Raw genomic sequence first — 13,987 nt, forward strand, 5'->3', positions numbered from 1 at the left:
GATTATGGATAGCTAGAGAGGAGAAGAAGGGGGGAGGGGTGGAGAGAGACAGACAGAGAGAAAGATGGAGACAGAGAGAGTGAGAGATGAAGGCAGAGAGAAAAAGAGAGACAGACAAAGAGAGAATGAGGAAAGATTATTTTATTCCCCATATTTCTAGTACCTAGCACAGTTTATAACACATAGTAACTGCTTAATAAATATTTGTTGATTGAAGATTATTTGGGGGTAGAGGGATTTCAGAATTCTCTAACAGGAAGTGTAAGTGATGGTGAGGTCAAGGGTGTGATGGTCTCTGTGTATGTCTGAGGTGGAGAGATAGAGATTGAGGAACTGGAAGGCTATGGTCTTCGATGCAGTGTGAACCTGTATTTTCTGTCCCCCTAGTATAAGAATAGGGGTTGGGATGGAAAGGAAGGCTAAATGAGAAAGAAGGGAGAATGGTTGGTACCCAGGAGTCATTCAGTAAATAATAGCCAGCGTTTATGTAATGCCTTAAGGTAGTAGTTCTCAGACTTTTTGGGCTCAGGACTCTTTTTACTAATCTTAAAAATTATTGAGGACTCCTTAAGGAGCTTTTGTTTATGTGGGTATTTGTATCGATATTTACCATGTTAGAAATGAAAGCATTTTAATACTTTTATGAAAATAGTTTTGACCTCGAAGTCTCCCTGAAAGGGTCTTGAGGAATCCTAGGGATCCCTGGAGCACAATTTGAGAATAACTGCTTTAAGGATTGCAAAGTGCTTTCTCTATATGATCTCATTTGATCCTTCCAACAATCCTGGGAGGGAGGTGCTATTGCCCCCATTTTACATGTAAGGAGACTGAAGCACAGAGAAAGTAAATGACTTGCTCAGGGTCACATAGCTACCAAGTGTCTGAGGTGGGATTTGAACTCAGGTCTTCCTGACTCCAGGTCCAGCATTTTAATTACTGTACTATCTAGAAATTCATTTCTAGGCCTTGGGTGTATCTTATTTTACCTGGAATCGCTTTTCAAGCTACATATTGAAAATGCCCAAAGAAGTACCACCAGATTACGTCATATGGTTGGCTTTAACTTCACTAAGATCTAAAGACTAGGAAGGAAGAGCCAACAGAAAGGGAAGGGAAGAAATGACAACAGTCTGTTTAGACAGAAAGGAGTGGAGGGAGTATAGGCTTACTGATCACTCATTGGGGGTGGTATAAAAAGATTTCCTATATGAGGACAGGATAAATTAACTGGCTTCTGAGGTCCTTCCAACTGAGATTTTGCGATCTGCAGCCCCAAACAGATAGTCGTCCACCTTCTGCTAACAGGCCTCTTGTGGTGGCAACTCCATTCCCTACCCTTCTTCTCGTTGTCTTTTCATTCTTCTTCCCTACCAGCTGGGAGGGCGATTTCTCTTCAGATCCAGGTTGGGCTAAATAGCCTCTGAGGCCCTGTCCAACTCTGAAATTCTGGAACGTAGGCAAACCATGTGCCATGAGGTAAGATCAAGAGGAAGGAGCCTGGGTCTGGAGTCAGAGAGCCTTGTTTCAAATCTCAGCTCTGCTTATTTCTTGTGTGATGTAGGCAAGTAATTTCTTTCCCCTTTCTTACCTACAAAACGAAGAGGTTGGATTTGATTGCTAAGGCCCCTTTCAACTCAAAACTCTTTGATTTAGCTTTTTATCCAAGTCACTTAGATTAATTTGATCACTCGACCAATAAACATCAATTAAACTCCTACTTGTACCAGATGCAGTGCTAAGAAAGAGTGAGGATGACTGAGGGGGCATCTGTTGGAAGGGACAGGATGGAAGGGGATCTCTTGTGTAGGTAGAGGAGTTAGCCTTGGTAAAGAGTCAGCTCACTTCTTTGTGTGAGATGGGGGAGAAGGAGAAGATTGTGGCAGAGGCATCCAAATGATAGGAGCTGAGGAAGAGGGGAGGAGAGATGATTCTGGTGGTGTCTTTCTTAGAAAAGAATGTCTTGTGCCTTAGACTCGGAGCTCAGCAATGCTATTGGTTTGTCTCATTCTGCTTCCATTCTTATGTTTTGATTTGAGGTTATCTGGTTCATAGAGAAACAATGGCAGAATTTCTATCCTTCCAATCAAGTATCTGATACCACTGAAAAGTCATGTCTCCCCAGTGTGCTGCTTAAACTGCCTGCCTAGTTCTCTGTCCTCTAGCGAGGCCATGTAGGGGTGTGGAAGAGCTGAACACCCAGAGATGTGTGTCATCTAGATGCTGTCCCTTCCCCACCCAGAGGATTCCCCATCTGCCCTCCTTCCCTTCATTTCCCCAAGTAGGATTGGCACACAGGCTGAGATCCAAGCCATGTGTTGTGTGTCTTACCAGGCAATATGACTTTCTTTTTCTGGTTGTGTCTTGAAAACAGAGGTGTTGTACACCACAAGGGGTGCTCCAGTTTGAATTCCCATGGAACTGTTCCCTGAAATTTGCCCTCTCTTTTGAGGGATCAGTGGCATTTGAGTCTGTTGGTTTCCTACCCACTCCCACCCCCACCCCATCCAAAGAACAAACTGGGTTTTGTTAGAGTTTTAATATATTCTCCTGTCAATAGCAGTATTTTTTACCTTTTTAATTTGTGTACCCATTTTGTGTCAGGATTAAATATTTGGTACATTTCATTCCATTTCTTTTCTGAAATCACCACATTTGGAGACAGGCTTTGCTCAGTGACTAGATTTAACCATAAAGGGTAAAGGGCTTTTAGTAGCCTCTCTTGAAGAAGAACTGAGAGGAATTAATTGTAAATCAGACTTCAGTTTCTTCATTCAGTTAAATTCAATCCCACAAGCATCTGCTATGTTTGAGGCCCAGTGCTAGGGATACATAATGAAAAATAGCGAAATCCCCACTATCAAGAAGCTTCCATTCTACTGGGAAACACATACTCAGTTAAATACAAAGTATTGGGGGGGAGAGAGAGTGCACAGTAATGACAGGGCTAGGGGTGGAAGAGAAGCAGGGAAGCTTTCCCAAAAGAAGAGGTGGAGCTGAGCTTTGAGAGAACTGAAGAATTCTTTTTTTTTTCATCCCCACAAAGCTAACTTTACTATTTTAAAAAAAATTTTGTTAATTTATTTTAATTTATCAATAATCACTTCCATATGCTTTTGAGTTGAAAATTTTTTCTCCCTTCCTTCCCCCCACCCTCCCCAAGATGGTGCACAATCTGATATAGGCTTTACATTTACGTTCCTATTAAACATATTTTCACCTTAGTGAAGTTCTAAGTAAAAATTAAAACCAATAGGAGGAACCATCAGAAAGATAAAACACAACTCAACAGAAGGTAAAAATAAGTGATAGCGATTCGACTTCCATAGTTCTTTCTTTGGATGTGGACAGCATTTTCCATCCTGAGGCCTCTGGAGATGTCTTAGATCCTTGTAATTCTGAGAAGTATTCAATTTAACAATATTAGTCATTGCATAACGTGGTTGTTATTGTGTACAAAGTCCTCTTGGTTCTGCTCACTTCACTCAGCATCAGACCATATAAGTCTTTCCAGGTTTTTCTGAAGTCAGCCTGTTCATCATTTCTTGTAGCACAATAGTATTCCATTACATTCATATACCACAACTTGCTCAGCCATTCCCCAATTGATGGGCATCCTCTCAATTTCAAATTCTTTGCCACCACAAAAAGAGCTGCTATGAATGTTTTTGTACATGTGGGTCCTTTTCCCATTTGTTTGATCTCTTTGGGATATAGCCCTAGAAGTGCTATTGCTGGATCAAAGGGTATGCACATTTTTGTAGCCCTTTGGGCATAGTTCCAAATTGTTCTCCAAAATAATCGGATCATTTCAACAATGTATTAATGTTCCAATTTTTCCACATCTTCTCCAACATATATTATTTTCCTGTTTTGTCATGTTGGCCAATCTGATAGGTGTGATGTGGTACCTCAGAGTTGTTTTGATTTGCATTTCTCCAATCAATAACAATTTAGAGCATTTTTTCATATGACTATAGATGGCTTTAATTTCTTCACCTGAGAGCTGTCTGTTCATATCCTTTGACCATTTATCAATTGGGGAATGGCTTGTGTTCTTATAAATTTGTCTTAATTCTCTATATATTTTAGAAATGAGGCCTTTATCAGAGAGACTGGTTGTAAAAATTCTTTCCCAATTTTCTACCTTCCTTCTAATCTTAGTTGCATTGGCTTTGTTTCTGCAAAAACTTTTCAATTTAATGTAATCAAAATTATCCATTTTGCTTTTCATAATGGAGAACTGAAGAATTCTGAAAGGCAGGGATGAGGAAAGAGTACTTTCTCGACATGTGGGGTGAACCATGCAGAGTTAGAAGTGGGGTCTGCCATCTTAAGTTCAGGGAATAGCTAAGTGTTTTATCTTGGCTACACCACCAAGGATGCACAGGAGAATAACTTGAAATAAGGCTGGACAGGTAAGACAGAGCCAGATTTTAGAGATCTCTAAATGACAATCTGAGGGGTTCATAGTTTATCCTAGAAGCAGCAGGCAGCCCCTGAATATTTGCAGGCAGAAGAATGACAGTCAAAAGTATACTTTGGAAGACTCCTGAGTCCTTTGTCCTTTAAAATTCTGATAACACCGTCCTTCCACACAGCCTCTTCTAAGTCTCTATAATCTTTCTGTTCCTTCTTCCTTCAACAGTTTCCAACATGGGGGTTTCCATGATCCGTGATGGTTAATTATGATGAATCTTGTGCCATTTCTGCCCTTAGGCCTCCATATAAATTTGTGGAATATGAAGAATGAGAAGACTTTGGGGATGGAAACTCTAGAGGATTTTAAGACATGTAGTTAGATGCTAATAAAAAATAGTTGGAATCACCCACTTTCATAAGGGCGTGCATAGCTGAATAGGAGAGAATGAGAGTCATGGGGAGGAAGTCAGCATTTTGAGGGTGACCTTTCCAAGTGTCTTTTTCTGTTGTGAAATTCATATCTGGTACAGTGTGGGCTTTTGTGGCCCCATTCTTCTCATTACATTGCAGTCCAGTCATCCCATTCTGTCTCCATGAATTCTCATTTCATGTGTAATTCGTGGGGTCAGTGCATTTCTTGTCCTAAACTGTTCCATCTGGGAAGCAGTTGCTGTCATGTACAATGGCAGTGGCTGCCCACCAGTGGTCTGGGTGTGGTTGTGGAACACCTTGGGGGCCCTGACTAGGAGACATATACCAGGAAACTGTCAGATAGTTATAGACAGTATCTCTTAGATCTCTTCAGGGATGGGAATGCCAGGGCAGAGTTGCCCATACACCACATCAGGGAGATCATGGCATGAGCATTGTTTGTGTGCCTTGGCCCCATGGGCATCCTGGCATTCCTCTTCTATCACCCAGCCTCCTAGGCTATATCAGTTTTCTCTATCCAAACAACAATAATAGAACCTCCAGTTTTTGCTTGCAAACTGTTTTCCTCAGAATCCCCTGGTGAAGTAGGTAATGTAAGGATCATTTCATAGAAGAAGATTCTGAGAACTGAGTCACGTGCCTTGTGTATATGGCAGAGTCAGGATTGAAGCCCACTGGAATCTTGAGCCCCACATGGTCAGTGCCCTTGTCCTTCCAGTGTGCTTCCAGCAAGATTCCATGGGGTTTGAAGGAAGGAGAGACACTCAGGAGGGTCTCTGAACCTCTGTCTTGGTGGTAGTTAGCAGACTTAGGAAGATGTTGGGGCAGTGTCATTGTTCTAATCTTTGCTTATTTGGCATCTTACAGAAATGGAGCAGTGTGAGCAATCCTCTGTTCCTTCCATTGATTCCGCCACAGTCCCAGGGCTTCACTGCCATTGTCCTCACCTACGATCGAGTGGAGAGCCTCTTCAGGGTCATCACAGAGGTATCCAAGGTGCCCAGCCTCTCTAAGCTGTTAGTCGTCTGGAACAACCAGAATAAAAACCCTCCAGAAGGTAAGAAAAGGAGGAGAACTGTTGGTGATGAGGCCTGGTTTGGGTTTCTGTTTGGGTCAGTTCCTATCTCCATGATGTGTGCTAGAGATGAGGAGTCAGAGGCTCTGAGGCACGGTGCCTCGGCCAAGGGCCCATGCTGAGTGTACCTGCAGAGGTGGGTGTGGAGACTTCAGGAAGGAAACCCCGAGATCACCTAGTGCTAGGCTACTATTTTACAAGTGAAGGAACCAAGACCCCAAGAGGGGAAGTTCACAGGGGGTAATAATTGGCAAAACCAGAATTTAAATCAAGAGCATCCATATGTCTGATTAAACCCAAAGTTCCTTACCTAGTACTGTGATGATTGTGAACTCATGTAAGAGACAGAGTGGTGTCTGCCCCAAAGAGACCCTGAGTCCGCTGCTCATAGACTGCCCATTTATGTTCTGGGGTGGCCCACTTTAATCAGAGTTGTGCATGGTGTATGCTGTGGCCTAGGTTTGGGAAGACTTAGGAATCACAGGGGATCAAAGCCTCACAACTTGAGGAAAACAGACCCCAGCTTCCCTCAGCAATCCCAGATGATTTGTTTATACAAAAACTCAACTTAAAAGGCATTAGTTTTCTCCTTCCTTATCTTTGCTCTGATACTGTGCTGGCTTTCCAAAAGAAGATGCCCTTGCCTCTGACTGGGAAGGTCAGCAGTGCATGCCCCTCATAGCCTTTGGCTTAGCACCCCAAAGTGAGCACTGGCCAGAGCCTCCCATTGGCCGCCCTTCAGCACTTTGTCACTCCTGCCCACTGGCCTGCCTTGGTTTGTTTATTTTTAACGCACTGGCCACTCCTATAATCTCCTCACTGGCAGCCAGGGATGAGGACTTTTTGATTAATTGGATTTGTTTTTAATTCTGACCCATAGAGTACTTTCCACCTGCATTGAGTTTCTCATTCAGTCTGTCTATCCCAGAACCTAATCCCAGGGACTTCAAAGCCTTTGCCATTTATAGCCTATTAAAGCCAGGAAGTTTCTGATGGATTAGAGTAAGGAATGAGTTTGAAGTTGGTGTAATGTGCCTCCCTGTCACTGATAAGGCCTGGTTTATGGCCTGGCCTTAGAATCTGCACTTTATAGCTATTCTCTTCTAATTGGGCTTCGTAAAGCTGGGATCTCAACTCCTGGACGCTGCCTAGAGGACATTCTTGGTCTAGACTGGTTGTTGATTGATGCAAGGCTGGCCCTCGTTTGCTTGATGAGAGTCTCTAGTTTATCATAATACTTGTGCCCCTTGGTGGACTAGCGGCATTATGGGTGGGGCTATTTTATCCACTGGGGCAGTTGTAGGCCTTTCAGGCCACTCAACATTGGGTGGTTTGGCTTGTGTCCCTCATTTAATATCCTCTTGACATGAACACCTGGGTTCTCTCCCAGTTTTCTGTTATTTCTGCTACATTCACAGAATCCCAGAATGTGAGGATGAGAAGGCTCTTTAGTGGTTCTTTAGTCCAGCCCACAACCATATGCCCAAGAAGGAGTTGGCCAGTTTTTCCTTGAAACCTCTGAGGAGGCACCCTGACTCCCCACCTCCTCTGCTTGTCACAACATTCTTCTTTGCAGATTGGCTAAATTTAGCTTCCTGCAATTGGCACTCATTAAAAAAGCCTAAGTCTAAGGAGCCCAGATTAAGAATGCCTGCTCAAGAGAAAGAGGATGATGATGTCGCATTCATAGACAATCTAATTCCCCTTCACATGCCAGCCCTCCACGCCCCTTCATCAGGTCACCCCTTAGATGTTTTCTTCTCCAGGCCCCCATTCCTTCACCTGATCTTTGTATGACAGGGAATCTATATCACTGTCCTGGTGGCCATCCTCTGGACACTCCCCGGCTGGGAGAGAATCATTGTCCTACCAAATGGCATCACCCAGAACTGTGCACAGTACGCTCCAGACGGGACTGAGCCCAGGGCAGAATACAGCAACGCTGTCACTTCCTTTCCCAGCAGTTGTATCTCTCTTCCTGCCTTCTAAGATCCGATTAGTCTTTATGGTTAAGACATCCCACTGTTGGCCCAGATTGAACTTGTATTTGACTAACCCCCCAGCTTTTTTTTTTCCACATAAACTGCTATCTAATCTTATACTTGTGAAGGTTATTTTTTGCCCTCAAGTATAAAACTTGACAATTTTCCCCCATTAAATTCTGTCCTCCTAGATTCAGCTTGGTGTTCTAATCAGTCAAGACCATTTTGGATACTGATTCTGCCATCTAGCGTGTTAGCTGTCATGCCTTACTTTGTGTCATTTGCAGATTTGCTAAGAATGTTCAATATTCCTCTCCACGTCATTGATAAATGCAATAAATAATGGAGGGCCCACCACAGATCACCAAGGCTCCAGTCTTCTGGAGAATTCCTATGAAGTTGGCATTGGAACATTAATAGCTACTCTTTGAGTCCTACCACTCAATTAGTTCCGAATTCATCTAGTGGAGCTGTTTTCTGTCCCACGTCTTCCGTGTTTCCCAGGCAATCTAATAGTCTTCATTAAGCAGTTTCTGAGTGCAAGGTATTGTTCTAGATGCTGGAAGTTCACAGATAGCGAAACAGCCCCTGTTCCTTAGGTGCTTCCATTCTATTTGGGGAATATAACATGTACCTAAAATAAGTGGTATGTAAAGGGGCAGCTAGGTGGTGCAGTGGATAGAGCATTGGGCTTGGAATCTGGAAGACTCATCTTCATGAGCTCAGATCTGATCCTCAGACACTTACTAGCCATGTGACCCTGGGCAAGTCACTTGACCCTGTTTGCCTCAGTTTTTCCTCTGTAAAATAAGCTGGAAAAGGAAATGACAAACCACTCTAGGATCTTTGCCAAGAAAACCCCTATGGGGTGACAACAAGTTAGACATGAACAAATAACAAACCACGACAACAGAAAGTAAATTGAGAAAGGTCAGTGCGGTAAGTGTTGAGGTGAGCACGGACGGATTCATAGAGAAGAGGGAATGTGAGCTGGACCTCCAAGAGAGAAAGAAAAATGTTGTGAGAGGAAGAGGAAAGAAGGAAGTACCATCCAGCCGTGAGGAATGGCTAAAGTCAATGCATACAAGTGGGAGATTTAACGTCAATATTGGGGAATTAGCTGGAATCCATGGAGATGTGTTAATTTTGGAATGAGACATCCAGGAGAAGAGTTAGCGGGCAGTTAATGATGTGGGACTGCAGTTGTGGAGAGGAATGAAGGGCAGACTTTGGATAGATTTTGCACAGCAATAATTAAGCAGATAGAACAAACGACATCCAGAAAGGAAGGAGTATTGAGTGGGAAACGAAGTGAATTCAGGGCAGCGGCCAGAGGACAGGGGGGCAGCCGTCTGCGGGAGCGCAGCGGCCAGAGGACAGGGGGACAGCCGTCTGCGGGAGCGCAGCGGCCAGAGGACAGGGGGACAGCCATCTGCGGCAGCGCAGCGGCCAGAGGACAGGGGGACAGCCGTCTGCGGGAGCGCAGCGGCCAGAGGAGGGGGCAGCCGTCTGCGGCAGCGCAGCGGCCAGAGGACAGGGGGCAGCCGTCTGCGGGAGCGCAGCGGCCAGAGGACAGGGGGGCAGCTGTCTGCGGGAATACAGCGGCTAGAGGACAGGGGGACAACTGTCTGCGGGAGCACAGTGGCTAGAGGACAGAGGGACAGCTGTCTGTGGGAATACAGGGTTAGAGGACAGGGGGACAATTAGGGTCTAGTCTGACTGAGAAGGAAGAGTCAGATGGGTGGGATGACAGCCAGGCAGGAGCTGTAATGTCATAGAAGTCAAGGAAAGAGAGGGGGTATAAGTGACCGGCATAATCCGCAGGGTCAAAGCCATAAAAAGAGTTCATGGAAGATGAGAACAGAGATCTTGGATCTGGAAGTTCAGAGATTATTGTTGACCTTGGAAAAAACAGTTTGATTTAAGATTAGATAACATGCATGTCTGATTAGCCTAGGCAGTACACTGTGATGACTCCCTCCAGCGTTCTTCAGCAGCATAAGAGTAGGAGCAGAAAAAGCAGATAGCAGGGTGATCCAGGACTAAGGGTTGCTCAGGAATAAACACCAAAAGAATGAGGGGATGAGGAATTCTGTAGGGAGGTGAATACTTGAATTGATTAGCAAAGGGAGTAAAGTGGAGCCAGAATAAGGATGCTGGACTGGGATGAGAGGGAAGGAGAGAAGGACTAGAGGTCACAGTTAGGACATAGAATGAGTTCGGGAGGCTGGAGGTAGAAGGGTAGGAATGTATAATCAGAAGAGAACCTCAGAGTTCACAGTTCTGGAGGTGGGACTGTTACAGGTGAGAGTGGGAACTAAAGTCTGACTGTGCCACCTGAAGTGGCTTACTGGAGTCATTGAAATGGAGAAAATGGATGAAGTTGGAGGCCAGCTCTTTGATGATTGGTTTGCATATCAAAGTTTCAGAGGATGATGGTAGAGAAGACTGTGAACCACCTACTTCTTGATAAAAGAAGGAGAGTGACCTGGAGGCTGGTGGATCATGGCAGTGAAGATCTTGACCAGATGATCCGGATGGATAAAGAGAACCTCAAAGGGGAAGAGAGCACAGAGAGATGGGAGCAGAAGAAGGGGTCTTTAAACGGCAGTAGAGAGCAAGGAGGATGCTAAATCCACTGCATGCCGTAGGTTTCAGGGAGTGTGAAAGAAGTATTCCTGGTCAAGAATGTAGTGTTTTCTGGAGAGAGTCAGGTTTCCTTGAGCACAATAAGATGGGAAGATTGTGAAAAGAAGAGATATAGGATGAAAGGAAGTTTAGTAATAGAGTGAAGGTTCCAGGGGACATGATGGAATGAGAAGGCAGAGGAGAAAAGGAACTGTCAGCAGTGGAGAGATGGAGGGGTTAAGGCATGGTGAGAGTAGAAGAAAAATGAAATTTTTACTTCAGGAAATGTTACCCATGACTTAGAGTGATTTGGGGAGCAGGAAATATGAATTTATCAGCCATAAGACTGGGAAAGTACCGGTTGGGTTTGTGATTCCATAATCTAAGGATCGGTGAAGATAGAGGGCAAAACTGAAATGCTTTTCACTCTCCAAGTACCATTTATCCTGTTTTTGGGAGGCATGGTTATTTGGGGTGAGAAGTGGTATCTGAGGCCATGAGCAGGGTAGCAGTCTTCCTTTATCTTAAGTCCTTGTCTTTCTTGTTCCAAATACAGTATGGGAGGCCCTCCTTGAAGGAGCCTTAGGCCTTTGACTGGCCCACCCCCTTGTCTTGTCCTTTGTAATTTTGATGGTGTCTGTCTTGCATTTGGTCACCACTGGCAATATGCTGATATGTGGTTAGTCCGTTCACATCCAGCATGTCTCTCCAATTGTCTTTGGAATTACCCCCAACTTTGATTCTTCAAGAATCCTTGTGTTCTTTGACTCGTTACCACACCCAGATCATGTTAATGTTCAAAAGATGAGTTTTTATGGAGGAGATCAGCTTAGGACCCTCAAAGCTCTGTATTCTGGTTCTCTAAGTACAATAACAATGTTGACTCTCATTTCCATAGCATTTTGAGGAAAGAAGGGTGCTAGGGGAGGGGGTTTCGGAGATGCCACCAACATAACAACTTTCCAAGGCTTCGCATAGGAATATTGAAATAACTGAACAAGGTACAGACATTTTATTGCTCCAAGGAGCAGGGATTTTGGCATATGTGCTTTCTGTCCAGTAACACTGATTGTAACACAGCCCCTCTCTCTCTATATAACTTAGGATATGGTCTTTAAGAATTGCTGTAGCTGAGAAGTTCATCACTCCGCGGGTTACTTGGTGATGAGCATCAGTAAACTTAAGTAAGCTGGTCTTTGGGCAATGCTCTCCCAGAGTCTGTGCTCTTTTGGCATAGCTGTCAGCAGCGCTGGCCTGCTGTCGTATCCTAGTGACACGTCAGGAGGTCGTCAAAAGAGAATTCTTTTTGTTTTAGTAACTTTGAAAACCTTAAAAACTTGGACAAACCTAAGACATTTAACTCTTATTATGGCCTCATGGGATATGCAGTAAAGTTCACAAAGCTTTTCCCTTCCACAATCCCATGAGGGCAGGTAGTACAGATATTGATGTACCCATTTTACAGGGGAAGAAGTTGAGTCTCAAAAAAGTGAAACGACTTGACCGTTGCTGCACAGAGAGTGTTAGATACTTTGAACATTTGATGCAGTGAGCCCTCGGTTCCCCTTAAATGACATCTTCTTTCTTTGTGAATCTGGGAAGCAATAGTTTGAATCAGTGAAATGACTGATATGTTCAAATAGAAGGGCTGTCTCATGCTATTTGCTTGGTTCTGGAGCACAGTGGATCTTTTCCCCCTCTAGAAACTGCCTTTTATATCAGACTTTTCCAGAACTATGCTACTTATTCCATTTTTGCACTGGCAGAAGCTATGGTTCACTGTCTTCGTCACCTTGCTGTTTTTCTTTTGTTCTCAAAGAGAACCATGATGTCAGGAAGGTTTTTAACAATAGGAGAAAAGGACAAGTAAAAGAGTGAGGGAGAATACAAAGAATCAAGTCAAACCAGCAAGCACTAGGGATGCTGCTTGACCCTGTGCTAAGTGTGAGCAATACAAGGAAAGGCAAAAACATAGTTCCTGCCCCCAGAAGCTTACATTCTAGTGGGAGAGACAGCCTATAAACAACCAAGTGGCCAAAGATCTGTACAGAGTAGGTGGAAGGCACCTGGGGCAGGGAAAGCCTCAGTGGCTGAGGGAGTAGGAAAGGCCTGTTGGAGCAGGTGGGATCTGAGCTGAGTCTTGAAGGAAACCCGGGAATCTGAGGGGGTGAAGTGAGGGGGCAGAGTGTTCCAAGCAGAGGGGATGGTGCAGATACGGGAGATGGACTGTAACATCCCAGGAAATGCCAGGAGAGTGTGTGTGTAGGAGAGGAAGGTATGGGAAGGCTAGACAGGGGCCAGACTGTGAAGTTTTAGATACCAAACGAAGGAGTGTGTGTCTCACCCCCAAAGAACAGGGAGGCAGTGGCATCGCTGAGCAGGATCTGACGTGGTCAGGCCTGTACTTTGGCAGTAAGTAGAGGATGAATTGAAATGGGGGGAGAGTTGAGGCAGGAAGGCTATTGCAATAGTCCAAGGAAGAGGTGAGGAGGGCCTTTACAAAGGTGGTACCTGTGTGAGGGAGCAAAGGAGACATATACCAGCCATGTCATGAAGGTAGAGATGGCAAGATTTGTCAGGGGGTTAGCTAAGTGGGGGGTGGGGTGAGAGGATTCTAGGATGACACCTCGATTTGGAGGGTGGGAGTGCCCTTGCCAGAAAGAGGACATTTGGAAAGAGAGGGAGGGCTTAGGAGGAAAAACAATGAGTTCTGTTATGGATAAGTTGAGTCTGAGATGTCTTTGGGAGATCCAGTTTCACATGCCCAAAAGGCGGCTGTTGATGTGGGTTGGGAACACAGGAGAGAGACTAGGGATAGATCTAGAGATCTGAGAGTCATCTGAAAAAACCCAGGGGAGCTGATGAGATCACCAAGTTAGATAGTTTAAAGGGAGAAGAGAAAAGCGCTCCAGACAAATCCTGAGGTAAACCTGCAGTTAGTGAATGTGACATGGATGCCAACATGTTGTCATGAAGAGAACGCTGGATTTAGAGTCAGACGGCTAAACTTCTAACCTGGCTGTGCCACCTATGACCAAGCCTGTGGAACTTTGGGCAAGCGATCTTCCTTCTCTGGACCTCAGTTTCTTCACCTCCAAAAGGGTCCTAGGGACAGTTCATTGTCTTATGCTAAATTAACACTCAAGGCTGGGTGCTTTTGCTCCAAACATTCCCCAGGCTCTCACAGTTCTTCCTTCTACAGCACCTTGTTATCTGAGGTGATAGGACAGCATCATATAACCCTGAGTCCTGCTGACTGCAATGCTGGGTTCAGAAAACCAATCCCTTCTGCCATAAATCCTGGGTCTTTGAGAGGTTTGAGTGGTTTTTAAATCTTTTGAATTTGGAGTACAGAGTAAGGGAACATTGTGAAGAAGCTTTATCTAATAAGGGCCAAATCTTAACACATCAAAAAAATGGACCCACTTCTTGCTTTATGGTGGTTTTAACT

The 13,987-nt window shown here is 44.5% G+C and overlaps 1 protein-coding gene across 2 annotated transcripts in view; it reads left to right on the forward strand.

Annotated features, from left to right (window-relative positions):
- EXT2 (exostosin glycosyltransferase 2) overlaps positions 1-13,987 on the forward strand; it is a 195,850-nt gene that overhangs the window by 110,974 nt on the left and 70,889 nt on the right. For both annotated transcript variants that reach the window (XM_021009725.2, XM_021009727.2), the window contains exon 9: positions 5,719-5,908. In XM_021009725.2, coding sequence (XP_020865384.1) covers positions 5,719-5,908 — 190 coding nt within the window. The remainder of the gene's footprint in view (positions 1-5,718; positions 5,909-13,987) is intronic.

This window comes from Phascolarctos cinereus, unplaced genomic scaffold (assembly GCF_003287225.1).
Source record: "Phascolarctos cinereus isolate Bilbo 61053 unplaced genomic scaffold, phaCin_HiC Scaffold_9;HRSCAF=440, whole genome shotgun sequence".
NCBI lineage: Eukaryota > Metazoa > Chordata > Mammalia > Diprotodontia > Phascolarctidae > Phascolarctos > Phascolarctos cinereus.